Source organism: Dunckerocampus dactyliophorus, chromosome 16 (genome assembly GCF_027744805.1).
Source record: "Dunckerocampus dactyliophorus isolate RoL2022-P2 chromosome 16, RoL_Ddac_1.1, whole genome shotgun sequence".
Classification (NCBI taxonomy): domain Eukaryota; kingdom Metazoa; phylum Chordata; class Actinopteri; order Syngnathiformes; family Syngnathidae; genus Dunckerocampus; species Dunckerocampus dactyliophorus.
In genome coordinates, this window is record NC_072834.1 from 22,135,278 (window position 1) to 22,161,977 (window position 26,700).

At 42.3% G+C, this 26,700-nt stretch overlaps 1 protein-coding gene and 1 pseudogene across 1 annotated transcript; one reads left to right on the forward strand and one right to left on the reverse strand.

The window, feature by feature from the left end:
- Positions 1-1,181: 1,181 nt before the first annotated feature.
- On the reverse strand, positions 1,182-3,790 carry LOC129169407 (uncharacterized; annotated as a pseudogene).
- A 2,056-nt stretch (positions 3,791-5,846) lies between these two features.
- ammecr1 (AMMECR nuclear protein 1) lies at positions 5,847-25,939 on the forward strand. The gene is made up of 6 exons (XM_054754029.1): positions 5,847-7,253; positions 12,731-12,841; positions 13,985-14,099; positions 17,317-17,407; positions 18,399-18,495; positions 21,415-25,939. The coding sequence occupies exons 1-6, from the start codon at positions 6,772-6,774 to the stop codon at positions 21,527-21,529; spliced, it is 1,011 nt and encodes a 336-aa protein (XP_054610004.1). The 5' UTR covers positions 5,847-6,771; the 3' UTR covers positions 21,530-25,939.
- Positions 25,940-26,700: the final 761 nt, after the last annotated feature.

Here is a 26,700-nt window from a genome sequence, read left to right on the forward strand (position 1 = left end):
CTGCTGCCAGTAGAGGGTGTTGTATACTCATGTGCGTCCTGATTGGCTGTAGACCATCGCCAATCAATCTCCTTCGTGCCGTTTCCTGTTGTGGTCAATAGTCTCTAGCAAACTAGCTAACTGTGTGAGCTGCTTGCTAACCGTCAATAAACAACAGAAGAAGAAGAGGAAGAAACTAACCGGCTAAATGAATCTGCGGTTCAAGGAGTAGGACGAGGAGGAGGACGACGTCAGGAGCAATATGTTTTAACAAGGACATAAACATGCTCCAGCTCGGTCAGAGGAGTAAAATACGCTTGAGTCACTCAATAATTTCTTGTGTCCAACCTACTAGCTTGATCATTAAGATTCAAACGAAATTTGAACTTTAGAGTGTTGAAAAAACAGAGAAATGTAAGAAAATGTCAATGCCTGTCTGAGAAAAGTGTATAAAGTCTATGGTGATGGGTTTTACAGCTTTAAAACATATATAATAATTGTAAACCAATCAAGTCGGCTACTTCGGATTTCACTTATTGCGGGGTATTTTTGGAACCTATCCCCCGCAATAAACGAGGGAACACTGTATTATGACTTTATTCCCATAGTATTTTGACTTGATTCCCGTAATATCATTTTCCACGACCCAGTTTTCCAAAAATGTCAGCTTTATTTTCTTTTGTTTCTCATAATATCTCTCCCTCTAATATTTCAACTTTGCTACTAAAATGACATTATTTTTCCAGTGTATTCTTGTAAAATTGAGCCTTTTTTTCGCTTAACATTTTGACTTTATAATTGCAACTGTTTCTTCCATTTCTTCTGCTTTTTAAATGTTTATTATTATTATTATTATTTTAATCATTATTATTTTATAAAACTATTTATACTATGTTCTTGTAAATTTTCTCCTTATACTATGACTTTATTCTCGTCACATAACATTTTCCACATCCAAATTTTGCAGAAATGTAAGATTTATGTGTTGTATTGTTTCTCATAATAATACATAATAATACATAATAATAAATTTCTCAAGTTTTCTTGTTAAATGATATTTATAGAATACATACATTCTATGAATGAAAGATACATCGTGAGATGCACTGGGACACATCATCAGTGATGTTCCTGAGTTCATCGGGCGTTTCGGGTCTTTCAACATCATACGCCCTCACTCAGGTGACCCAGCCTAGGGTTGATCATTCCCCGGTTTGTGTCCCAGTAGCATGGGCCCACAGATCGCTCCTCCTGATCCACAGCCACCTGGAGGCTCTCTCTGCTGCCTCCATGGTGGACTTAATGGCTTTCCATTTTGCAGCCCCGGTGATGCCAAGTAGTGTGAAAACCTTGCACAATGAGCGGCCAGCAAAGCCCCTGCACCCTACTTCAATGGGCTCGCATCGTGCCTTCCACCCTGCTCTTAGACATTGCTCAACCAACTCCTGGTACTTTGACCACTTCCGCTCGTTTGCCTCCTCTATACGATCCTCCCAGGGAACTGTCAGTTCTAACAGAAGCACCTGCCTTGAAGAGACTGACGCTAGCACGATGTCTGGCCTCAGGGAAGTTGCTGTGATGTGGTCTGGGAACTTGAGCTGCTTATCTAGGTCGACTCGGAGATCCCAGTCCACTGCTGAGGTGAGATAGCCAGCTGGTTTGGGCTGTGGTAGTGGTTGCTCTCCAGCCCTCACAAAGGCAATGTTCCTCTTGCCAAGCTGTTGCTTGTGGCTGATGTTTTTGGCCACGGCCTTGGAGATGGTTTCAGCAACAGTCTTCAGCACCTGGTCGTGCCTCCAACGGTAACGACCCTCCCCGAGGGCTTTTGAGCAGCTGCTTAGGATGTGCTCCAGAGAGCCTTTCCTGGAGCACAGGGCACATGCTGGAGAGTCACTCATGCCCCAGAGATGGAGATTGGCTGGGCTGGGCAGGACATCATAAACAGCACGGACCATGAACCCGATGCGCTGGGGTTCTGCCTTCCAGATCTCAGACCAGGTCACCTTCCTCTCCAGCACCCCCTCCCACTTTGTCCATGCTCCCTGCTGCTGCATGCCCACCATCCTGCTGGTCCGTTCCTCCTCGACCCCTGCCCGCACCTCCTTCAGGACTAGCTCTCGTTTGTCCTTTCCATGTGCCTTCTCATAGCAAGGTTGAGGAATCGCACCCAGCCCAGATCGACCCATTGCCACTGTGCCCACCAGAGCCCTGTGTCTCAGCCGGGACTCAGCCACCACCAGACCATCTTGAGCCCTCCATTTCCTGCCAGTTCGCACCACGATGCCCGCTGATGCTACTTTAGAGTCCTTGGAGTTGCGATAGAGCAAGGCCTCACTTGTGCGAGAGACCCTGAACTCCTCATCAAGGCTGCCGAAAGGGAGCTGTAGTTTGTTGGTCCTCCCATACAGTGCTACACTGCATAGGCTGCGTGGGAAGCCCATCCATCTACGGAGGTAAGTGCTGATCCTCCTCTCCAGAGTCTCTACAGTCGACAGGGGCACCTCGTACACCAACAGAGGCCAAAGTACCCGGGGTAGGACGCCATGCTGGTAAATCCACGCCTTAAACCTGCCAGGTAAGCCAGACTTGTCAACTGCCGACAGCCACGTCTCAAGCTCCTTGATGGTGATTTGGATTGATGCAGAATCCCTGAGACTGCAGTCGAAGATCTTGCCCAGGCTCTTGACTGGTTTCTTGGTGATAGATGGGATTGCCGTGCCATCCACAAAGAAGCGAAACTTTCTACCACTTTTCCCTTCTTCAACACCATTGCCCTGGATTTAATTGGTTTGAAGCTCATTCTTGCCCAGGATATGAGCTTTTCCAGGCCCTGGAGTATCCATCTCCCACCAGGCACAGATGTCGTGGTGACGGTGAGATCGTCCATAAAGGCTCTGATGGGTGGTTGCCGAATGCCAGACTTGGACAGAGGACCTCTGCACTCCCTTTCGGCTGCCTTGACTACCATGTTCCTGGCCAGGGCAAAAAGGCTAACTGAGATCGTACACCCAGTTATAATGCCCTTTTCGAGCCTGTGCCAGTCAGATGTTGTGCTCCCAGAAGTGACTCTGAGTCTGAAGTTCCCGTAGTAATTCAGAATGAGGTCCTTGATCTTCCTGGGTACATGGTGACGGTCCAGGGTAGTCTCCACAAGCTTGTGGGGTATGGAGCCGAAGGCATTGGCCAGGTCAAGCCAGAGCACGACGAGGTCTCCCTTGCCCTCCCGCGCCTCCCTGATTAGCTGGGTGACTACTCCAGTGTGTTCTAGGCATCCTGACACACCAGGGATACCACCTTTCTGGACAGCGGTATCAATGTAGGCATTCTTGAGGAGAAGGTCTGTCAACCTTCTGGAAAGGATGCTGAAGAAGATCTTCCCCTCAACGCTAAGAAGCGAGATGGTTCTGAATTGCTCCAGCTTGGTGGAATTCTCTTCCTTGGGTATCCAGACACCCTCCGCAAGCCTCCACTGATCTGCCACAGCTCCTCTGTGCCAAATCACACGCAGGGTCTTCCAGAGGATTCTAAGGAGTCCAGGGCAGCGCTTGTACACCTTGTACGGTACTCCACTGGGTCCTGGAGCTGATCTGGATTTGGCAGCAGCAACCACATCCTGGATTTCCTTCCAGGTGGGCTCGCCGGTGTTGAAATCGACAGTGGGAGATGGTATGTCCAATAAGGCACTGAGGGGCCCTAGGTCTTGCTCTCTTTCGGGGTCACTCAAGTTGTTTTTCAGGAAGTAGTCTACCTCCTCCTTGGAGCAGGCTAGATGCCCACTGCGCTTTTGCCCCAAAAGCTGTTTGGATGTCATACATTCTATAAATATCATTTAACAAGAAAACTATATATTCTATAAATATAGTATACTATATAATAGAATGTGTCGCGGGCCCATAAAAAAACAGCCGTGAGCTGCAAATGCCCCCGGGCCGCACTTTGGACACCCCTGTATTACACATATACTGTATGTAGTACGTATGTCTGTCCATTTTAAAGCCATGCAGCACCTCAATTAAACCTGCCATCACGCTTTCTTTCCCTACTAGAAAATGAAACAAGTTAAACACAGGAAGTGAACAGAATACATAATAATAATAATAATTATTAATATTTAATAAATCATGCTGTTTCGTGGTTGAATTGGCCTATTTAAGCAAATTTTTACTTTTTTGCCTAATGTGAGCATTTTCAAGCATAAAATGGCTAAATGAACCTACAGTAATACAAATATAAGGCATTCAGAAGACACATTCAAAGGCGTTGTGATGAATATTAATATATATGTAATATTCTACATCAGTCACTAGGTGTCACTAATGTTACTGTAATGTTCGGTGAGACACACAAGCACCAGACTTGATCACCGCAACAACAGGCTTTTATTGCAGGTTGGAATTATCTCCCAAGGGTACGAGTCTTGTTATGTCTACTATATTGGGGAATTCAAGTGTAATGGTGGCTACAGGGGTGTTAGTTCATGTCTAGAATAAGAATCTCAGACACAGCTCTTAGATCAGGGCTGCTGAGGTCTGCATAAAGAAAAACTAAAGGATGCGGGGGCCACTTTGATACATTTTGTACATTCAAGATGCTAAAACCAATCCAATATAGGTCAATATTAAGCGATCTGAAGAAATGCAGTGTAATATCTAGATGGCTGTCAAAAATAGCACGTTAATGGCCGTAACTAATTTATGTCATTAATTACATTAAAACTTTGAGTGTAATTAACTCATGCACACCATGTCAAGCCACACCTCACTGTTATGTCATGTCGTTGTCACTGGGTGACAGGGAGGTGAATTCTGGGGCACTCCGAATGTCACAGTAACTTCTTTATTATGCGTGTACGTGTGGTCCAAATAAACCTAAAGACAAAGAAAAACAGTTTGTGGATATTCTTATCACTCTTACTGCAGAAGCGCTGCTTGCTGCATTTAGGTATACTCGGACATCCCAGAAAATACATCTACGCTCAAAAGAGTGACTTCAACTTCAAAAAATGACATGTTGTCTTCCAACACAACTTCTCAAGGCTCATGATAACACGGTTGAAGTGCGATTCACATGTTCTGCTAGTATGTGTGGTGTCTTTTAGCATGATATAAAGTTCCAGTTCATTTAGAGCTGTTAATACATACAAATATATAAGACTGTGTCGTGTCATTTAGCTTTATGTTCATAAAATACAGTAAAAATGGCATATTTCACACAAAGTTGCCAACGGTGATTAATCATGATGAATTAACTTGAAAACTGTGATTAATTTGATTACATTTTGTAATCACTTGACAGCCGTACTAATAATATACCTCATTAATAATGAATTATTATTACAATATGCCAAGGGCCAATAAAAAACAAGCTGCAGGATGAAAATGGTCCCCAAGCTGCACTTTGGACACCTGTGTCTTACATTGTGTTATTTCTTTGCACCTCGCTGCCAGTGTCGGATAATTGAGCGATTTTGTCATTTTTCCTTCAATTTTTTGATCACTTAAATGCAGGATAAAACACAGGGCACAGATTTTGGGCAAAAACAAACAAAAAATTCTTATCAACAAACCTTTTTGTGTTCACTTTGACAATACATAAATACAACAATGCCAACAAAACGATGAAATTATTACCTTAATTACATATTGCTTGAGGAAATACATCAATAGTGAACGCTAACTAAACAAGAGCAAAAACTACTACAGTATTGGTGCCCACTCTCCATCCGATAGAGTTACTATACTCGGTATCGATACTATCGATGTTTGGATCAATCCCCCCATGCGCGAACGTCATGAGAAGTCGCGCACTAGCTGTTTGGAGGAACGCATTTGCAAATTCTGCCCCCCCCACCCCCCAAAACTTTGCGCATTATACGTAGCGAGGAGACGCAACGTATTTTCCTGAATCTGGTTCCGACGTGGCAACGGCACACACATCGAGCACAGGGCTCTCCTACCCGAACGGTAGCAGCTGAGAGACGGGTGTGCGGGGCGGAAGATTTCTCACGGCTCACGGACGAGAACGCGCTTCGTTATGCACCCACTCCTACGGATGGCAGCCTCTCAACAAAGATTTACCGCAAACTTTCCGCTCGGCGTTTGACGCGGGTGTGTGTGTCTTGTGTGTGTTGTTATTGTGGTTCTACCGAGTCAGGTCCAAGAGCAGCGACCGTGATGCAGGTGCAGACTGTGGGCTAAATGTTCCTGAAATGTCTCGCTGTGCGCCGACGCGGTCCATTGTGCCACGGCAGCCCCGCATTGACAGATGCCATTTTAAGCCTGCGTGGTCCCGCCGTCTGGAATCGCAGCAAAGTGTTGTGTAATTACAAGTTGTACCAAAACAAGCTGGTGGAATGGGAATGAGCGTCCATGACACTTTATGGGTCCGGCGTACTTGAGGCTTACAGTTGAAGAGGTGTGCTGCGGGGCGACAGCTTCACATCTGGACCGCCCGGTTCCTGGCTACCGCGGCCTGGTTGGGCCGCGCACCCCATTAACTTATATGTTTGCTGGCAACTGATTTGATTGACAGTCTCGGAGGGTGTCGAGTTAGCCCAGGCAGAGCATAAAAATGGTTGTGTCAGCTATGGCTCTCGCTTAGTGAAGTCACGCTTATTAAAGCAACGCTAGCGTGACTCTGCAGTCTTCATTCCACATCGCCCACGTCGACGTTCGGGGGAGAAAAAAAAAACAATAGTGAAAGTGGAGTATTGTCCGCCATACGTGTCAACGCAGTGGGATTTCTACGTGTGGTCGGCGTTCCCCCCACCCCACCCTTCCCGCGGTGACGGTTATGGGTCGGAAGCGGTGTGTAGGTGCAGATTGTTCCAAGATGGCGGCCGGGTGCTGCGGGGTGAAGAAGCAGAAGCTGTCGGGATCGCCCGGGTCGGGGGGTCCCGGCGGGGTGGGGGCGGGAAGCGGGGTGACAGGAACCGGACATTGTGGATCGGAGTTGGGGATTGGTTCCTCCGCGACGGTTGCTGGAGCGGCCAACGTGAGCAGGGCGAACGGCCTGGGGGGACCCGGGGGTAACGTTAGCGGCGGTGGTGGTAGTAATAGTGGTGGCAGCAGCGGACCGAGCACTCTGTCTCCAGCCCCGGCCGGCTACACTTCATCCGGTCTCTCCCCGAATCTCAGCCCAGGACCTGGATCGGGAAGTGGAGGCAGAAAAATGGTTGTATCAGCGGAGATGTGCTGCTTCTGCTTTGACGTCCTTTATTGCCATCTATACGGATACCAACCTCCGAGAACACCCAGGTTTACAAATGATCCCTAGTAAGTAAGAACTTATTGTCTTGTTGTATTTTTGCTGCATGTTCAAAGATGAAGGAACGCCTCTAGCGACAGACTTCATAGCTTTGCCACGCTAGAGTTGAGATGACAAACTGTCACAATTCACTATTTTTTTGTCTAACCATTTTAATGTGAAAATCTCTCCATTGTGACTTAATTTGGCTAGTTGGAATTCGGGGCCTTGTCAGAGATAACCGTACTAACCGCACTGGCCTCACAGTACATTAAAGTAACCGTCATATGAAACAATTGGACGTGTACTTAAAAGCCTACAAGTTAAAGACCGCCTTGCGTCTTTTATTTTGATTATTTTCACCTCTCGGGAGTAATGTACAATATTAACATTTTATCGCAGGAGATCGGTGGCTAACGTTAGCTAAGCCGTGCCTGCTACCTAGCTGTTAGCTTGCCTCCACAAAAAGGGTGGAACAAGCAAGATCACAATTTATTCGCTTTTACACGAACAACCTTTCAGCACGAGCACATGAAATATACATTGATCTAATAAGTTAGGGTACATCTGCTGTTAGCTTTCGTGCTCATTAATCCTGTTAGGTCTGCACTCAATGAACTCCATATTGAAAGCTTGGCTAGCTCGGTGCTAACATTAACCTGGTGAAAGGACTGGCAACTTTTTTTTTTTAACATTCAGTGTATTAAAACAAACATTCAATGTGTTAAAGGTCCCATGCACCATACGCATAGTACCTATGTTTTTCAAACTAATAACGTTAGCACCGGCCAACAAAGATGGTTCTTGTCCAGCTATCTCCATTTAAAAATGATATGCTTGTACAAATGCTGTTTTTTTTCCCCAACGAACCAGACATAGCCATATATGCGGTGTTAAACGTTTGTTGTACAGCAATTAATCGTCATGGGGCTTTTAAGATAAGCACAAGCATTGTACATTTTTTTTGTCCATCAGCAGTTTGACCCCACCTCATACAAAGATTGTAATCTGATATGTTGAAGATTATTTGCATCTGCTTTCAAGCACGCAGCCGACCAGAAACGCACGGACAGGAACATAAATATGTCCGAGGCAGGGCCTAATGTCGAATTAGTGGCTTTCCACGGTCTTGTTGTTGTTCCCCTATCCCTTTGTGTTCTTTGTCAGATACAGCTCAATGTCATACACATTAAAGGGTGATGGGCCTACACAAGTAGTGTGTTTTATTTATTTATATATATATATACACATATATGTATATATATATATGTGTGTGTGTGTGTGTGTGTGTGTGTATATATATATATATATATATGTATATGTATATATATGTGTGTGTGCATGCATATATATATATATATATATATACACACACACACACACATGCACTGTATGTGTATCCTATTAATGACCTATTACTGTATATTGCTGTAAAATGCACTAAATGAGTGATTGTGTCCACAAACATTAGTTTGATTGATGTTTTTGTACTGAACCATGTCAGCTCTAGACCAGTGATTCTTAACGGGTGGATCGCGAATTTTATGAAATCCAAAAATGTTATTCTATGTTTTTGCAGCGGGGTGTCATTTTGTAATACTCCTATAGGTGGCGACCAAGGTCTGTAGTGCCGTCATAGAAGAAGACTGAGCACTGCCACTAAGATGTTGACTTTGTCGGTCCTATCTCTTGTTGAGCCTTGAAGAGTGTTTGCCTGCTTGTGATATATCAGCACTTTAAGCGGAAAGTACATCTCAATTGTTTATTTTAGTCTTATTTGGAGGTGTTTGAAATTGCAATGTAAAATCGCTCATGCTAAGCGCTCTATATGGGATTTTCAGTGTAAATTAGCATTGAGGTAGCGCATTTGTTTAGGTGCATCTAAACAAAATTTTAAAATGCATCTGGGGCAACAGTGGCTCAGTTTCACGTTTCCGCCAGACTACCCCAGGGCAGCTTATTACCACCACCAGTGTGTGACAAGAGTGAATGAATCATGGGTTCACTTCATTGTGAAGCGCTTTGGGTGCCTTGAAAAGCACTATAAAATTAAATCCATTATTATTAAACAAATGTGCTACCTCACTGCTAATTTACATTGAAAATCCCATGTAAAAGCATTAGCGATTTTTAAACACCTCCAAGTATGAATAGCGCATTTGTTTAGATGCATTTCCTTCATAGCTTATAATTGGCGTGCTTTATTTTTGTATGTTTAGTTTTAACAGTGCTTCAAAGATGGCTCCTGCAGCCAAACCGGTTGAGAACCTCCGCTCCTGACCACATGCCGCCATAAAATTGTCTAAACAAACAATGGGAGCTGCCACTAAATATTTTTCCACATTCCTTGCGAAAATACTTCTCACAACCTTGCCAGCGTGACTCATTTTACCTTTTCATAACAGGAAAATCTGTCGACTCCACGCAAATGAAAGACTCTGCAGAACAAAAGCGGCCATGTGCCGGTAGTTGTGCTATAGTTGAAACCATTTGCCCTCCTAGTCCCAACCAACCTTCAAATGGAACATAATGTCCTCTGTGTAATCATGTTAAGTGCGTCATTGCATGACAATGTTTGAGCTGGAATGGTTGAATTCCATGCTGCCAATGTGAATACCGTCTGTTACCAGTCAAGTGAATACACTCACATGGATACGCTTATGTGTCTTCAGTATCATAACATGATGGACTAGCAGTGATTTCTTTTCCCAGAAACTGCTTTGACTAACCCTGGTATTTTTTCCATAGATCCTCTGCTGGGAATTCGACTTGGCTGCGGTTGGTTTTATGTGTAAACTTCAGGGATTAAAGTTCTCTGTTGCTCCCAATGTCAGTCGGAAAAAATGAGTGAAAGAATAAACAATTTAAATTTTAAAATGAGAAACCACCCTTTTATTGTCTGCTTGCGCGCTTGTGTGCCATGCTAGTCCAGTGCGTCTCCCGTAAACTATGAAGCAGGACGCAAACTCAATACATCAAACAGCGCTCGCATAACATAACCTCATGCATGCATAATGACATTTTCATTTTTCCCCTTTGTGACTTCACCGAAAACCACTCATTAGTTGGTGACGCGGTTAATCAGCAAAAACATTTCAGTCCCACAGTGGGGGTGTGACAAAGTAATTGAGAGCCACTACCCCAGCCTATGGTTTTTCATTTAATTCACTTACTGCACACTTTTATAGTAAGGAAATACTTATGTGCTGTACATTATAATTACACACGCATACACAGTTCTTACACACAGCCACTGCTGTGAAAATACTGCAACTTCTGCGATGATGACAATGCTATGTTAGCATCAGGTCTCATGAGAGAAACAAGCCCAAAACAGGGAACTTGGGAATTTGACACGTGTTTTTGATCACGTGTGCACTGTACGTCTTCTGAATGCCTTGTATTTGTACTGTAGTTCATTAAGCCAATTTTATGTGTGAAAATGCTTAATTTAGGCCAAAAGCACCTACAATTTGCTTTCTGACCAATTGTAGGTCGTAGTCTACCGCAAAACAGCGAGAAACCGCGGCATGTTTTTTTTTTTTTTCAATGAATATATTTGGAAAAAACGTGACAGGGTGAGCTTGTGAAAGTCGAAGTTGCGAGGGACGACCGTATATACATTTGTGTCCATGCGTCAATAACCCAAAGACGCGACAGTTTTAATGCATTTTGCTGCAGGCGTTACCTGCATGGAGCACGGACACAGACGAACAATGTGCAGACTTTGTGCATACAAGCACATATAAGTACAGTGGAACCTCTGTTTTCGTAGGTCTTGGTTTTCGTATGATTCAATTTTCGCTGACAATTATCGTAAAAAAGTCTGTGTGTTTTCTTAGATTGTCTCTGTTATTCTACGGCCAAACTAGTCCACGGAATCGAGTTCCCAAACAAAGCATCCACACGTTGGGGAGTGTGTCTCTGAGTTGTCTCTACTGTGTTTTGTAACAGTTGGCGTGTGCATTTTAGGGTGAATTGGCAGTCTTGTAAGTCATAGGGCATTTCCCAGCTGTTGTCAATCAACAGACAGTCATTTGCTGAATGTCAACAGCTATTTGTTATTGGTTGCTTGAGCAATTTCCTACACTTGTTTTGTAGACGCCACATAACCAAATACAAACTTATTCTTGAAGGTTGAAATTTTGAATTATGCCAATTCTGCAATTTTGAAGTCTGCTCTTCTGTTTTGAGAGAAAGGTAGTAAACGTTGGACAATCAAGATTCAAGAGTTTTATTGTCATATGCACAGTAAAACAGGTAGTTCTGCTATGCAATGAAATTCTTGTTCTGTTCATTCTCCCAAAAAAGAAAGAAAACAAGAAAATGAATAAGAACATAAACATTAATACCAATAAATTAAGCAACAACAACAGAAGAGATATGAATACCAATGACTGAATGAATAAAGAAATAAATCTTTGGGTGATGTAAACATTTACAACACAAACTAGCAGATGGCCAAGTGGAAGAAAGCCTTTTTTTTTTCGCAATTCTCAGTATAGAAGCGTGTGAGTGGCTCGTTGGGTTCCCTGATGTGTTTTAATTGGGAGGCAATCTGTGGGAGCAGACAGTAAAAAGTATGCTGACTTTCAAATTGAGGAGGGGTGATGTACTTTGATTTGGCCATTGCCTCATTTTGTGGAAAATTGCATTTGCAGCCAAGTATGACACACAAGCGCCTTTGGTAATTCAAATTTCCAAGTGCCAGTAAATCCTACAGCGCAAATTTAAATTGGGTGTGCCATTTACGGGGTCCCCGCTGGTCCTTAAAAAGTCTTAACTGCAACTTTTGGCTAAATTGTCTGGAATATGGGACCTAGTGAGTCAGATGTTGCCATCTGGTTTCCATTATTTATTTATTTATTTATTTATTTTTTTACATACCTTGGGTGTCATCTGCATTCTGTAGAACAGGGGTTGCCAACCCGTCCATCGCCAGCGATTGGGGCTTTACCAGTAGAGCTTGAAAATATTAAGAAAAATAAAAGCAGTATCACATCAGTGTCCTCCCATCCTGGAGAGCGACCAAAAGACCTACTAGGCGCGCCCTTAGGCATTGCCCCGTCCCCGAAACCCGGCGGAACAGCTTTTTAAAATTGTTTTTTTAAATATGGGTCATTTTTAAACCTTATTTTTGTGTTGGTTTCATTTAGTGCAGAGTTACGATGCCATCTACTGTACGGAGTTGTAACGACAAGCAACACAGACAGTCCCATTCTAATGTGTTTGTGAACGAGGGTAGTGCTAATTCTGTGGCAGTCCAAATGATTTTATTTCATCAACATACAGTCTTGCAACATATTTAGCCCCTTTTTCTGTATTTAATTGGTTTCAATTTCCTTTCATCCACGGACAGCTACTCAGCCCAGAGATGGGTTGTTTATCGCTGTCTATTTTTGTATGATCACCTTGTTTTCACCAGGCTTGTGTCCAGGACAGTCATCTGTTCCACTGTCCAAAAAGGTGTAAAATCCCCCTGAAGTAGCGCTCTTTTGTTTTTCAGCCCGCTGTTTGTCACATGGAAAATCGGCAGAGACAAGCGGTTGAGGGGTTGTATAGGTACATTTTCTGCCATGAATCTGCACTCAGGACTCAGGGAGTACACCCTTACCAGGTGAGCAACGCCACATAAAGCTGCTGGGTTTCTTTCCCTTTTGTCCGCTGTTCATCAAATGCAGATTGTTTTCATTGTTATATGGTAAGTAAACTAATCATACCGTGTTATACACTGGTGCGTATCATTTAGCAATATGATCACCGTTCCAGGTTGCTGCTTTTATTTAACACAGCATGCAGTACATTGTGTTTTTGCTGTAAAACTGCGCCATTTTCCACCATTTGTGATGTATTTTGCAATGACCTTGTATCCCGAGGTGTCCAAAGTGTGGCCTGGGGACCACTGTGTCCTGTGGCTGTAAATTTAAAGTAATTTTACAGGAATAAAGGGAAAACTATTAAGAGGAAAATAATACGTAACATGAAGTTGAAATATTAAAGAAAAAATATATTTTTTTAAGGTTGTAATATGGGAATATGGGAAACAAACGAAACAACGAATAAAGTTGTAATTTTGACAAAATTAGGTTTGGGGGCTAAAGTATAATTATGATTTAAAAAAAAAAAAGTCATAAGAAGTTTACGAGAATAGAGTGTAAATCTGGAGAAAAAGTCAATTGTATGAGAATAAACTCTCAATATTATGAGGAAAAATAATATTATGTACATACACACGCACACAAGTGGCCTTTGCATCCTTTCATTTTTCAGCATGTGGCCCTCAGTGGAAAAGGTTTGGACACCCCTGTCATATGGGATATATACTTTGTCGTTGTTTAGATTGTGTTTAACCAGCCTCTGCAACCTTTATCAACACAAGACAGACACATGCACACAAACTGACAGTGTCTGATTTGAATCGAGTGTCATGTGACAAGAAACGACCTCCCGAAAAGCGCTTTGCTTAACAAAATGGCGTATGCAGCTACATTTTTATTTGCCTGACTCTTTGTACTTGCAGTTCCTGACCAAGGTCAGACAGCTGATTTGTCAAATACACGTAAACACACACCACTCACGTCCCTGTGTCGGTTCGCTGGATGCAACTCTAAATGCCGTGCGACCGCACCCATCTATAGATTTTAGATAAGACGTTCATGGGAGGACAATGGCCAATGGTGATAGAAATGTGGAGTAGTGGTGTTTGTAGAAATGTGAGTCATGATATTAATGGGGTTTTCTTTGTGCCCTTTGGTTCCAGTGCCCTTAAAGACAGCCGCTTCCCCCCCATGACAAGGGATGAGCTGCCTCGCCTCTTCTGCTCAGTGTCTCTTCTCACCAACTTTGAAGACGTCGGTGATTACCTTGACTGGGAGGTGAGTGGCACAGACTGCCAATGTGTAGTATCTTTGTACACAAGTCCTCCCCCCACTTTTGAGGACTATTTTGTTTACATTCAAGGACCCCAATCTTGCATTTTCCTTTTACCCAGAATTAGAGATCTTTTTTATTTTTTCAAATGTATACCGATAGGCCTGTCACGATAAACTCTAAATCGAACGATTAAAAACAAAACAAAAAAAAACAGGTCTAATTATGGCTCCCTCGATAAATTGAAATGTGCATGTATGCGTGTGTGTTTCATCTGCTCGTCTCTCTCTCTAGTGAGTGGATACACAAATGACACGGATGGTCTTGTCAACTGGGAAAAAAAACTACCGATGGAGGTGCCTCGGGCAGCGGAGCCTTCGTCCTGACAGTCAACGCTTACTGAGGCGTTTGGCCGGCAAATATAAACAAAACAATGCAAAATGGTGGGCGCTCACAGACAGACAGACAGCTCGAAACATTCCTAAAGAAATGTAGCCATTCAGTACAGTTATATGCCATCAATTTTAAACATACACACAGGCAACTTCTGTGGCCAGCTGATGTGGCTCACACAGGTACACTATCCTTGAGTACCATCTAGTGGTTCAAATGTGAATTACCTCATGACAATAATAAAAAAAAATGGTCTAAAAAATGTTGTCGATAATATTGATTATCGACGATAATTTGTAGCACAATTATCAACCAGCAAAATTAGTTATCGTGACAGGCCTCGATACCGATAACTTTATGCTTCTCAAGACAGGTATGATGCTGATAACCAATAACTTTTTTGTATCTGCTTTTTGAAAATTTAGATTTAACTGTAGTTTGTGAACAGTTGGAGGTAAGAAGGACTGGAACAAATTAGGATTTGATCAACTATACCTGTTGATTAGTCATAATCAAATATCATGACACTACTACTACTACTACTACTACAACCCCTGGCAAAAATTATGGAATGACCAGTCTCGGATGATGTTCATTCAGTTGTTTAAATTTGTAGAAAAAAAGCAGATCACAGACATGACACAAAACTAAAGTCATTTCAAATGGCAACTTTCTGGCTTTCAGAAACACTAAAAGAAATCAAGAAAAAAAGATGTGGTAGTCGGTAACAGTTACTTTTTTAGACCAATCAGAGGGAAAAAATTACGGAATCACTCAATTCTGAGGAAAAAATTATGGGATCACCCTGTAAATTTCCATTCACAAAACTATCACCTGCATCAGATTAGATCTGCTCCTTAGTCTGCAGTTAAACAGGAGTGATCACACCTTGGAGAGCTGTTGCACCAAGTAGACTGACATGAATCATGGCTCCAACACAAGAGATGTCAATTGAAACAAAGGAGAGGATTATCAAACTTCTTAAAGAAGGTAAATCATCACGCAATGTTGTAAAAGATGTTGGTTGTTCACAGTCAGCTGTGTCTAAAATCTGGACCAAGTACAAACAACATGGGAAGGTTGTTAAAGGCAAGCATACTGGTAGATCAAGGAAGACATCAAAGCGTCAAGACAGAAAACTTAAAGCAATATGTCTTGAAAACAGAAAATGCACAGCAAAACAAATGAGGAACAAATGGGAGGAAGCTGGAGTCAACGTCTGTGACCGAACTGTAAGAAACCGCCTAAAGGAAATGGGATTTACATACAGGAAAGCTAAAGGAAAGCCATCATTAACACCTAAACAAAAAAAAAACAAGGTTACAATGGGCTAAGGAAAAGCAATCGTGGACTGTGGATGACTGGATGAAAGTCATATTCAGTGATGAATCGCGAATCTGCATTGGGCAAGGTGATGATGCTGGAACTTTTGTTTGGTGCCGTTCCAATGAGATTTATGAAGATGACTGCCTGAAGAAAACATGCAAATTTCCACAGTCATTGATGATATGGGGCTGCATGTCAGGTAAAGGCACTGGGGAGATGGCTGTCATTACATCTTCAATAAATGCACAAGTTTACGTTGACATTTTGGACACTTTCTTATCCCATCAATTGAAAGGGCGTTTGGGGATGATGAAATCATTTTTCAGGATGATAATGCATCTTGCCATAGAGCAAAAACCGTGAAAACATTCCTTGAAGAAAGACACATAAGGTCAATGTCATGGCCTGCAAATAGTCCGGATCTCAATCCAATTGAAAATCTGTGGTGGAAGTTGAAGAAAATGGTCCAACCTGCAAAGCTGATCTGGCAAAAGCAATCAGACAAAGTTGGAGCCAGATTGATGAAGAGTACTGTTTGTCACTCATTAAGTCCATGCCTCTGAGACTGCGAGCTGTTATAAAAGCCAGAGGTGGTGCAACAAAGTACTAGTGGTGTGTTGAAGTATTCTTTTGTTGTTGTTTTTTTCATGATTCCATAATTTTTTCCTCAGAATTGAGTGATTACATAATTTTTTTCCCTCTGATTGGTCTAAAAAAGTAACTGTTACTGACTACCACATCTTTTTTCTTGATTTCTTTGAGTGTTTCTTAAAGCCAGAAAGTTGCCATTTGAAATTACTTTAGTTTTGTGTCATGCTTTTTTTCTACAAAATTAAGCAACTGAATGAACATCCTCCGAGACTGGTGATTCCATAATTTTTGCCAGGGGTTGTATTACTACTAGTGTACATCACTACTATCAGGAGAACCAGAGTATAGAGAGGAGGGATCCACATGCTGTGGCCCAGAAAAGTGCACTATATTCAGACACATGCTCCCAGCAGCCGGTTTGATGCCACGGAGGTCTCTGGCAAACCTTTTTGTAAACGCCCCAAGCGATGTGGCGTTTCAGGTGGCTGATAAGGTTCTTTGTGTGCTCGAATGGGGTTCCCCTCTCCAATCACATAGCATTTGGTACAATTAGCACGCATGGTGTCTCTGAAACAGTGAACGTTTGTTTATAAGTGAGCTCAGGAGACGTTACGACAGGCCGTAACATCACAGGCAGGAGAAAAAAGGAGCGCTTAATTTGCTCACCCCGCACAGTACGGGTAATCGCCCCTCATTTTTTGAAATGATTGGTTATTGGAGATATTTTTTAATGTTATCGGATTTATCCGTTTGACGTGATAGTTCCCTCATATCGGCCCGCTAATTATCGTGCACCCCTGCCCTGTATACAAGGAACCCACAGGAATCATTTTAAAAGCCTCTGAAATGAGCAGTATAGGGTCCATTTTAATGAAAATAAAATAGTTCTAAGATCTGTCTTATCTTTTATAGGTGGGTGTTCACGGTATTAGGATAGAGTTTTTCAATGAGAAAGGATCAAAGCGCACCGCCACCTACCTGCCAGAGGTCGCAAAGGAGCAAGGTAAAGGATGTCCTTGTGTTCTTCTGTCATAAGAGCAGATGTATGCTGTGTTACTGGCTGGGAAGTCGTGTAACAGGGAAACTTGTTAAAGTCATAGTCTCTTTGTGGTGGCATTTTGGATGGACTTCCCACTACTGATTTGCCTTGAGTTTGGTTGCTGTATTCACACGTGACCAATTTAGCCGCCATGACCAATTCCAAAGCACCCAACATGTATTCTCAATGAACTACCTGACTGTATTTCTGCATAGATCTTAATTATGGGTCGTGATATCCCCATCCGATCTTCATGATCGGGATTGGATGACGATCCACTGTATTTTGAAGAGCGGATAAAATTGGCTTCCACCACAAGATCGGGCCAATCTGGTTGCCATGTAACGTTCGGAATTTTGGGTCTCCACCTGCAAGAAGAAGAAAACACAACACCATGCAGACATGTCGGCGGTGTACCGCGGTGAAGTTAGTTTCACGTTTGATATTGGGCTCCGTAGCTACTAAATCACACCACAAATTGATCTATAATCCTGTCAAATGAGTCCTACCCTAAAAGTATTTTGCACGCCCATTTCTTCCAATTTGATTTTTTTATTGGATGGACTTTTATTGGATTAGGGACCTGACGTACAGAGGTTCATTACAAAAGCCAAACAATATTGTAGGTCATGCTGTGTAATAAAAAAGTAAATTCAGCAGTACTTTGGTTCCATTATTTTTAATGCTTTGAAGAGCAATTTTCATAACCACATTCAATTCCACAAATTCATGTTTGTAACAAAAGCTTATTAGTTAAAAAAAACAAAAGATTGGTACGGGATCGGATCGGCAAGACTATAAAAAAGTGTGTGTGTGTGTGGGGGGGGGGGCGCACAAGCTCTTGCAAGATTAAAACGTGAGAAGATTTCACGTTCTTGTAGACCCAGTCTTGTGTGTGTGTTGACTTGTCTCTCATGACACCCTTAATATATTAACGCCCATCTTTTCTCTGTAGGTTGGGACCACATTCAAACCATAGATTCCTTACTACGAAAGGGAGGTTACAAAGCTCCCATCACAAATGATTTCAGGAAGACCATTAAGTTAACCAGGTAAGCTCACGCAAGGATGCTGTAAATACATCTACGAGCCACAACATTCGGTACGCCATCTCAGAGGGAGGCCTTCATTCATGACGCGTTGAACTCGGTTTTATTTGATTGTTTTATTATATTTTATGTAACTTGTCTAACATGTCAAGGCTTTTTCAGCTGTGGGTGTTAAAGTGCTGCATTAAGTTGATATGATATTCAACAGTGTCCCCACTGGAGTACCATGCAACGCACCACGCACAACGACATTGTTGTCTGCATGTTTTTCAGTATGACTTGCACTTTTAGCGTGAAGACATGCCATAACTGAAAAAAATCACACCGAGTGTGTAGATTGTACTGTGGAGGGCACAGGTCACTAACGAGAGGACGCCGTCCTATACGGACCCGTTCCTATAGTCAATAAATTGTTGAAATGTTACAAGTTTTGGCAGGGCGTTTCTATTTTGACTAGTGCAGCGTTACACATCTGGTTTATCTGATCAGGAAATCCCCTGACCAATTATTTTGTGTATATGACTCAGCCAATCAAATCTGTGCATTGGCGCTAAACATGGTGACCCTAAATACAACAGAGAAAGAGGAGCGAAGCAAGTGACACCGAAGAATGCTTGAGACATACAGGGAAAGGTGATAGATACGGATAAAGTGGACAGCGAAAAATGTGCGATGGAGGATAAAGTGGACAGCGAGACGAGTAGAAAGAAGAGAGGCATTGAGACTCTTAATACAGAGACAGATGAAAGAGGAGACAAGCGAAGGTAAAGATAGAAATGAATGATAAATTGACAGCGAAAAACAAGTGATAGATGGGGATAAAGTGAAGATGAGTGAAAGTCGAAGAGTGAGTCGGAGACAACAGAAAAATAAATGCTAGTACACATGGCACCCTCTAAGAAGAGGAAAGTGGACAGCAGCAGGGCTTTTAACCCAAAGTGAACAGATTCCTTTTTATGTTCATTCTTTCCCCTGGAAGTACAAAACCAGTCTGTCTCATACGCTCCGTGACACTCGTAAAAAGTGGTAACGTTGAACTATGACGTAAAGCACAAAGCCTTTGACGCAACATACTGAGCTAAAATGGCAGAAAATAAGCAGCCTCAGAGCCCAAAATGAACTTCTTCAATATAAAGTCAGGGCCAACATGTGGCCAGTGACTTCCATTTTGTGCTTTCATTGTTGTGATCTCCATGAAAATGGTTTTGTGTTGGTCATGATTGTATATGATGATGTTCCGGACCTTTGCTCTTGGACATTATCTCTAACTATGGGCTTTACAAGTGTTGCAGTTCCGGCTCTTGCACTAGAGCTCACCATGTATTCATCACACCTCAAAACTGGAGCTGATTTAATATTGGCTTTATACCGATATTGACCAGCACTTTACTACTGATGCCGATGTAGGCATCTGTCATGTAATGAACACATGATGCTTCTTTTACTGCCATGCCACTGGGTGCATTTCACCAGTAAACACTGTTTATGCAAATTAAGACAAATACCGCAATATGTAAGTTATAGAAAAGGTGCCCTATTTATTTTATATATTTTGTCTCGACAGAAAAGTCATTAAGCTATAAGAGCTATAAGAACAAAGTAAAGTGCATAGTATGAAACTCTGGTTATCGCGGTCAGTTGGTTCCAGACCCACAACGTGATAAGTGAATTCCTCAAACTAGGATTCCTTACTTTTATAAATTTAATATTTTCATAGTTACAGCATAGAAAACCTGTACAGCATTCTAAATAGATAGTAACATTATTAGAGCTTTCTAGACCTGAAATAACACCCCTATAGTCACTTTTACACTTGTATTAGCCAATATAGTAGACCTAGTATAGACTCACACATGGTAGCATTGGCAGAGTTTCTGGTTCTATTTTTTTTTTTTTTACTTCCTGTTCTCTACAGTACTTCCTCCAGTGGCTATTGTCTCATCAGTGTAACATTACTGACACCTAGTGACCAGTGTCGAACACTACAGGTAGATATCATCACAATGAATGCGTCTTCTGAATGCCTTCTAGGGTAATCCCTCTTTCATCGCATCGCGGTTACTTGGTTCGCTGACTGTGACACGTGAAGTTCCACAAAGTAGGATTCCGTATTTATTGATATTTATAGATATTTTTGTAGTTGGAGCATAGAAAACGTGTTTACGACCTTCTAAATATGGTTTTTAACATTATTAGAGCCCTGTAGACATGAAATAACACCCCTATAGTCACCTTCACGCTCGTATTACCCAATATAGTAGACATAACAAGACAAAATAAGACCTAAATAAATATAGACTCACACGCGTCAGCATGGGAGACTTCTTTGTTTTTCCTTTTTTTACTTCCAATTTCTGTACAGTATTTCCTGTGGTGGCTATTGTCTCATCAATGTAACATTACTGACACCTAGTGGCCAGTGTACAATACTACATCCCACGTCTTTGAATACGTCTTCTGAATGCCTTTATATTTTTATTTTAGTTCATTTAGCCATTTTTATGCTTGAAAGTGATACATTTAGACAAAAATACACACAGAAGATTTATTCATGTATTTTTTAAAAAAGTCGCGGAATTCGAAGCGCAAAGTGGCGAGGGATTACCGTGATACCAGCAGTGAAATTATGAAGTGGGCTCACGCAGCGCGTTATTATTGTGCTGCAGGTACGCTAGCTGTGTATGAGTCCGACTGATTCTTCCTGAGGTGTGAAATGAGATTAGATGTATTCAAGACTCCTTCCTCACCGCTCGCGGCGCTTTAGTTAGTCATTGCACGATGTCATCACTTGCACACTGATATGATCATCGGCAGATACCGATATGTGAACCGATGTCTCATTTTTACGCTGGTCGGCTGATATCACTGGACAAACAAGCATCTGACGTGACCTTACAACATGTCTCCGCCCCTCCCCCGTAGGTACCGTAGCGAGAAGATGACAATGGGCTATGCGGAGTACATAGCCCACCGCCAGCATCATCACTACCAGAATGGCATCGGGCACCCTCTTCCACCCTACAACCATTATTCCTGACAGCGAGCCGCATGACCAATCATTGGACCTCTCCGCGGACCTTTTCCCAGGAGAGCCCGCCCCCTCCTGGTCTAGCTATTTCTACTACTGTACCATTTTATGATGATAGTTTCCGTTGCCGTGCAAGCCGTCTCCCGAGACGTTGTTGACATGGCAACGGGCTGCTATCAAGCATCAAATCGAGAGAATCGCGTGAGATCCACCTTTTTTGTTTTTTGTTTTGTGGTTTTTGCAGCATACGTATATCTTTTAACCCCCTTCATATGTCTTGTATCTTTTACCATCAAGTCCACTCAGCAGCCTAATCAGGTGTTTGAGTCTGTGGATGGAAGGAAGTCTCTTCCAGTGGATGAACGCTGAAAACCCTGATTCTTCCTCTTTTTCTTGATTTCCCCCCCTCCACATCTTTTACCCAGACTTCATGTGTACCATGTAGCAGGTTCTCAAAGGCTGTGTGTCGTGTGTACTCTGATTCCTCTCAAAAAAAAAAAAACAAAAGGCTGTTGCTGAGGGTTGTCTTAGCTTGTAGCGTAGCAGGTGGGGCTATGTATTGGGAGGTGTATACTCCAAAATTGTGCATTCTAGGATTGTGATGCCCTCTTTATTATTTGAGGTCACAGCCGTGTGGTTTCTGTTTTTGCGTGTGAATTACTGACGCTCATAGAAATTGGATTTAAGATCGAGTTAGAGCATCGTGTTTTTTTTTTTTTTTTTTTAGTAGAGTAGTAGAGCGTTTCTGCTTGACCTGCCCCGTGTGCGTGTGTGTGTGTGTTTTTGTTGTGTGGTTCCAGCATCAAGGAAGCGACATCCCGGGATACGCTTGGTAATTTTAGATTTTGTGTCTTTTTAAAAACGGGGCAGCTGTGTTTGATTTCCTGGCATTTAGAAGAAAACTGCACTTTTTTTCCCCCCGAATTTTTCCCATCATTCAAAATCCTTATGTGAAACATGACCACACATCTTCCGAAGAGAGGAAAAACGGCTAGCATGTGGGAGCTAAAAATGCATGCAATGGGACACACCTATTTGACTAAAAAGCCCTAAACAAAAAAAGAAACAAGTCCTCCAAAAAACGCCAACAATGTTTTATTTACATAACTGACCCGTGTACATAACCCAAGGTGCAATGACCTTATTGTAGCAGCTAACGCAAAGAACTATTTTTCATGCCGTAGTGATGCAGTGCCTCGCGTCGTTACTGAGAGGTAGGATAGGACACCAATCTGTACCCATTGGGAAACCAGAACAAGCATATGAACAACTACGAATAGACAACCAACTGAACTGTAAAGTATTAGCCCACATTCCATGTTTGGCCAGATGAACTGTGTTGTGATACCATGTGCTCCATGTATCGCAGTGGCTGGTCTTGTGGCGCCTTTTCCAGTTGGTTTTGGGTAGGTGGAAAAAGGTTTCTACCACTGCAGGGTTTGTTAGCGCTAACCATTCTCCGTTCGTTGTGTCCTCCTCGCCATATACACGAAGCCTTTTCGTCGATGTTAACATTACGCTATTCAGTGCAGGAGAAAACATGCAATTTCTATCAGCATGGCTTGGCAAGCTTCACATTTACACCACCAAGTCATGCCGATGCTGACTTTGACGTTCCACTCGCTCTTCTTGCCCGCTCAGCTTCTAAAATCTGTAGCTCCTCTGCCGTATATTCAGGCTCAAAAGCATTTGTCCACAAGTAGTTACGGGCGACGGCTCTCACAAAGTCTGCCGTGATTAGCACAGTGGAGCCTTGGTTAACGTCATTAATCTGTTCCAGAAGGTCCAACTCAAACCAAAACGAACTCTAACCAAATCAAATTTCCCCATAGAAAATAATGTAAATCCAATTAATCCGATCCAGACACCCAAAAATGTTAACACAAAACATGTTTTTATACACAATTATACTTTTACATGCAGAAAATGATGCAAGCATAATGACAAATGAATGGACAACTGAACATGCTGTTTTTCCCTCTGTAGAAGGCACAGGAAAGGGAAAGACGTGTTTGTTTCACATCGGGATTGTGGATGATGGGCAACATTCCAAAAAAAGTGCAGATCCGGATGCCGCGTGCGTGGGTGCTGTCGTTTCCATTTCCTCTGAGCGTTACTTGGCAGGGAAACTTCTTAAAGCCATATTCTCTTTTTAGTCGCCGCGTTTTGGATGCCAGTGACCTCCCAGCGTATGGAACGCGTTCATTCTCATTGTCTCACCGTTCAGATGATAGCTAACCGTCGTCTAGCACGTGTCATTGTTTTTGTCAGCTGGACGTAACTGAGTTGACGTTTTGCGAGTCGGTTGACGGGAATTTTTTTTTTTTTGAGAGGTTCTCGTCACCCTTTTTTTTTGGGTAACAGCCTTTACAAACTGACAGGTTCTTTTAGTTTTTTCTTTATGCAAAAAAAAAAAAAACAAAACGTCAAGGGCTTTTGGCACTCCATCCACAGCTAACCCGAAATGACCCGCATTTTAAAGTTGTGTTGCCTTAAATGAATGATTTACCAAGAGGGGGGGAGGGGGGGATGATGCTCGGTTCCTGTTCTTCCTTCCCCGTGTTTGCGCTTACCGCGTACCCCCTCCCCCCCCCCTCCCCCACCCCCCACCACCATCCCATCGTCAAACTGCGGGAAGACCGCGTCTATCGAGCATCAATCTCCCGCTTCATTTTAATCACAGCACAACCAGAAATGATCTGCTGCAAAACCAAATCGACCATGCTCTTGAACATATATGTCTTTGTGTACACATGCAATGTGTCTAGTTGCATGTATGTATGAGTATGAGACCTATGGTTTTCTCCATGATATAGATATTATGCTTGATCTATGACTTGGACGCTCTTTAAGAGATTTAAATGACAAATATGGTGCTATCTGACCTCATATTGGGGTGGTCACGGCTCGTGACTGGTCATGCGGACTCATCGATCATATCATACTTAAAAAAAAAAAAAAGAAAAGATGTTACATGTAAGATTTTCTCTTTGGTGTAATTGCTGCGAAACGTGGCACATTTTTTTTAACACTGAAGGAAGAAACAAATGTAGCCCCTTGCTCTCATCAAATCCATTGTGGGTGAGTTCCCTATGGGAAAACTGATAATTCCTTCACATGTCATGAAGACGGACGGACGGACGAGTCCCGGCAGCGGACGCTACGGAATGTACTGTTTAGCAGTTACAATTCAAGACACGTGACGAGAGAATCTTACATGTCTTAACCTTTTTAAACTCTCCGATATATGCAGATCTGTTCAACAGGTGTTTTGTTTGTGTTCCACCCGTGCAGGTTTGAAAGGACAAGAAGTCACACGTTCACCTTTACTCCTTTTTACCCAGCCCTCACGGCCTAGTCTGTCCCGGTGTCGGCGGTCGTTTGCCTCTCCCGGCAGGTCGGATGTTGTGGTTTTTTTTACATTTTTAAATTTTATTTGTACATCCGTTATCCTCTAGCTGCTGAATCGTTCGACGGCGTGTTGGGGCCACGTTGAAAGAAAAAAAAAATCTGAGGTTTCGAGAAAGTCGTAAATTTCCGAGAAGAAAGTCGTAGATTTATGGGAAAAGTCGTAATATTACCTTTGCCCAAGGGCACGTAAGTCCCCCATTTTCATAGCTGCCCCAGGCAATGCCAGAAGATAATCTGAGATTTCGAGAATAAAGTTGGAAATTATGAGAATAAAATCGTAAATGTGCGATTAAAAAAATTATAAATTTACGGCTTCATTCACGTAAATATTACCTTGCTTATTATTATTATTATTATTGTTGTTGTTGTTGTTGCCTTTGCCGAAGGCCAAAGGTCACTAAAGTCGTAAACGGTCACATTAGTCGCCCATTTTCATAGCTGTCTCAGGCAATGCCCGACAACAATATTGAGATTTTGAGAATAAGGTTGGAAATTTGACGAGAATAAAATAGTAAATGTACGAGGAAAAAAAAGTTGCAAGTTTAGGACCTCATTCTCGTAAATATTACCTTGTTATTACTATCTTTGCTCAAGGCCAAAGGTTACACAAGTCGTAAACGGTCACATAAGTCCCTCACTTTCATAGCTGTCTCAGGCAATGGGAGTCATAAATGTACGAGAAAACAACTTGTAATATTACGAGAATAAAGTTGTCACTTTATTTTACAGGCATTGCCTTAGACAACTATTAAGGGGGGGCGGGACTTGTGTAACCGTAAGGCAAGGAAGGCGGACTAGAGAAGGGTCTAAAAGCTCAACTGCTCTGTTTTGCTGCTGCTACATTATAAATAAAAGCTTGCGGGAAGCAAGAGGAACGTTTCCTTCCTGAAGAGCTGTGCTCTTATTTTCCCTCGGACACGATGACACGTAATATTACGACTTTTTTCTCGTAAATTTATGACTTTATTCTCAATTTTTTTTTTTATTTTAATTTTTTGGTCAAAGTGGCCTTAACATGCTGTCATAGAATCTGACCTCCCGTGAAGCGGCAAAGTCCTGATGTTCAACCCGAGCAGAAGGTCTTGCATAGAACGTAGATGTGTTTCAAAGCAGCGATACCTCATGGGATATTGGACTTTTTTTGTCGTTTGTTGTAGCAGATAAGTGTTAATAGGGGAGGATCTGGTAGTTCAGCCTCAGCATTCCTCGCGGGGTCTTTCCTCGCATTTAGCGGCAATGCTCAAGCTGGTGTTAACTTGTCACGTTTGACTGAACCAAAGAAGACTCTAAGCGGCCGTGTCCAAAAATGCTGCTCTTCAGGCCTGGCTTCCTGTCCTTCCAAAAAAAAAAAAAAAACAACCAACAAGACACCCCTGCCGTCGACAAAAACCTTCATGTTTTGTGTGTCGATCTATTTGAAGCAACCCAATTTTTCAATGAAAAATCTCATCTGACGCCGTTCATGGCATCAAGGATGGTTTAAAAAGGTTGCAAATTTGTTACTTCTTTTGTTTATTGTTATTGTTATTATTGCTCTAATTCACAAAAAAAAGAAACTCCCATGGTGTGCCTCGTAGCTTTATGGGTTTAGAATTTTTTTTTGTTTTTTTTTTTCCCAGAAGACCAGCAGTTATACTTTGTATAAAAGATGGAATTTTTTTTCTTGTTTTTTATGCCATTAAAGATGAAAAAGCCTGTTTTCTTTACTCTGGACCCAGTAGCTGCACTGGTGTACAATCGCACTGATAGATGATAGAAAAATAATTTTA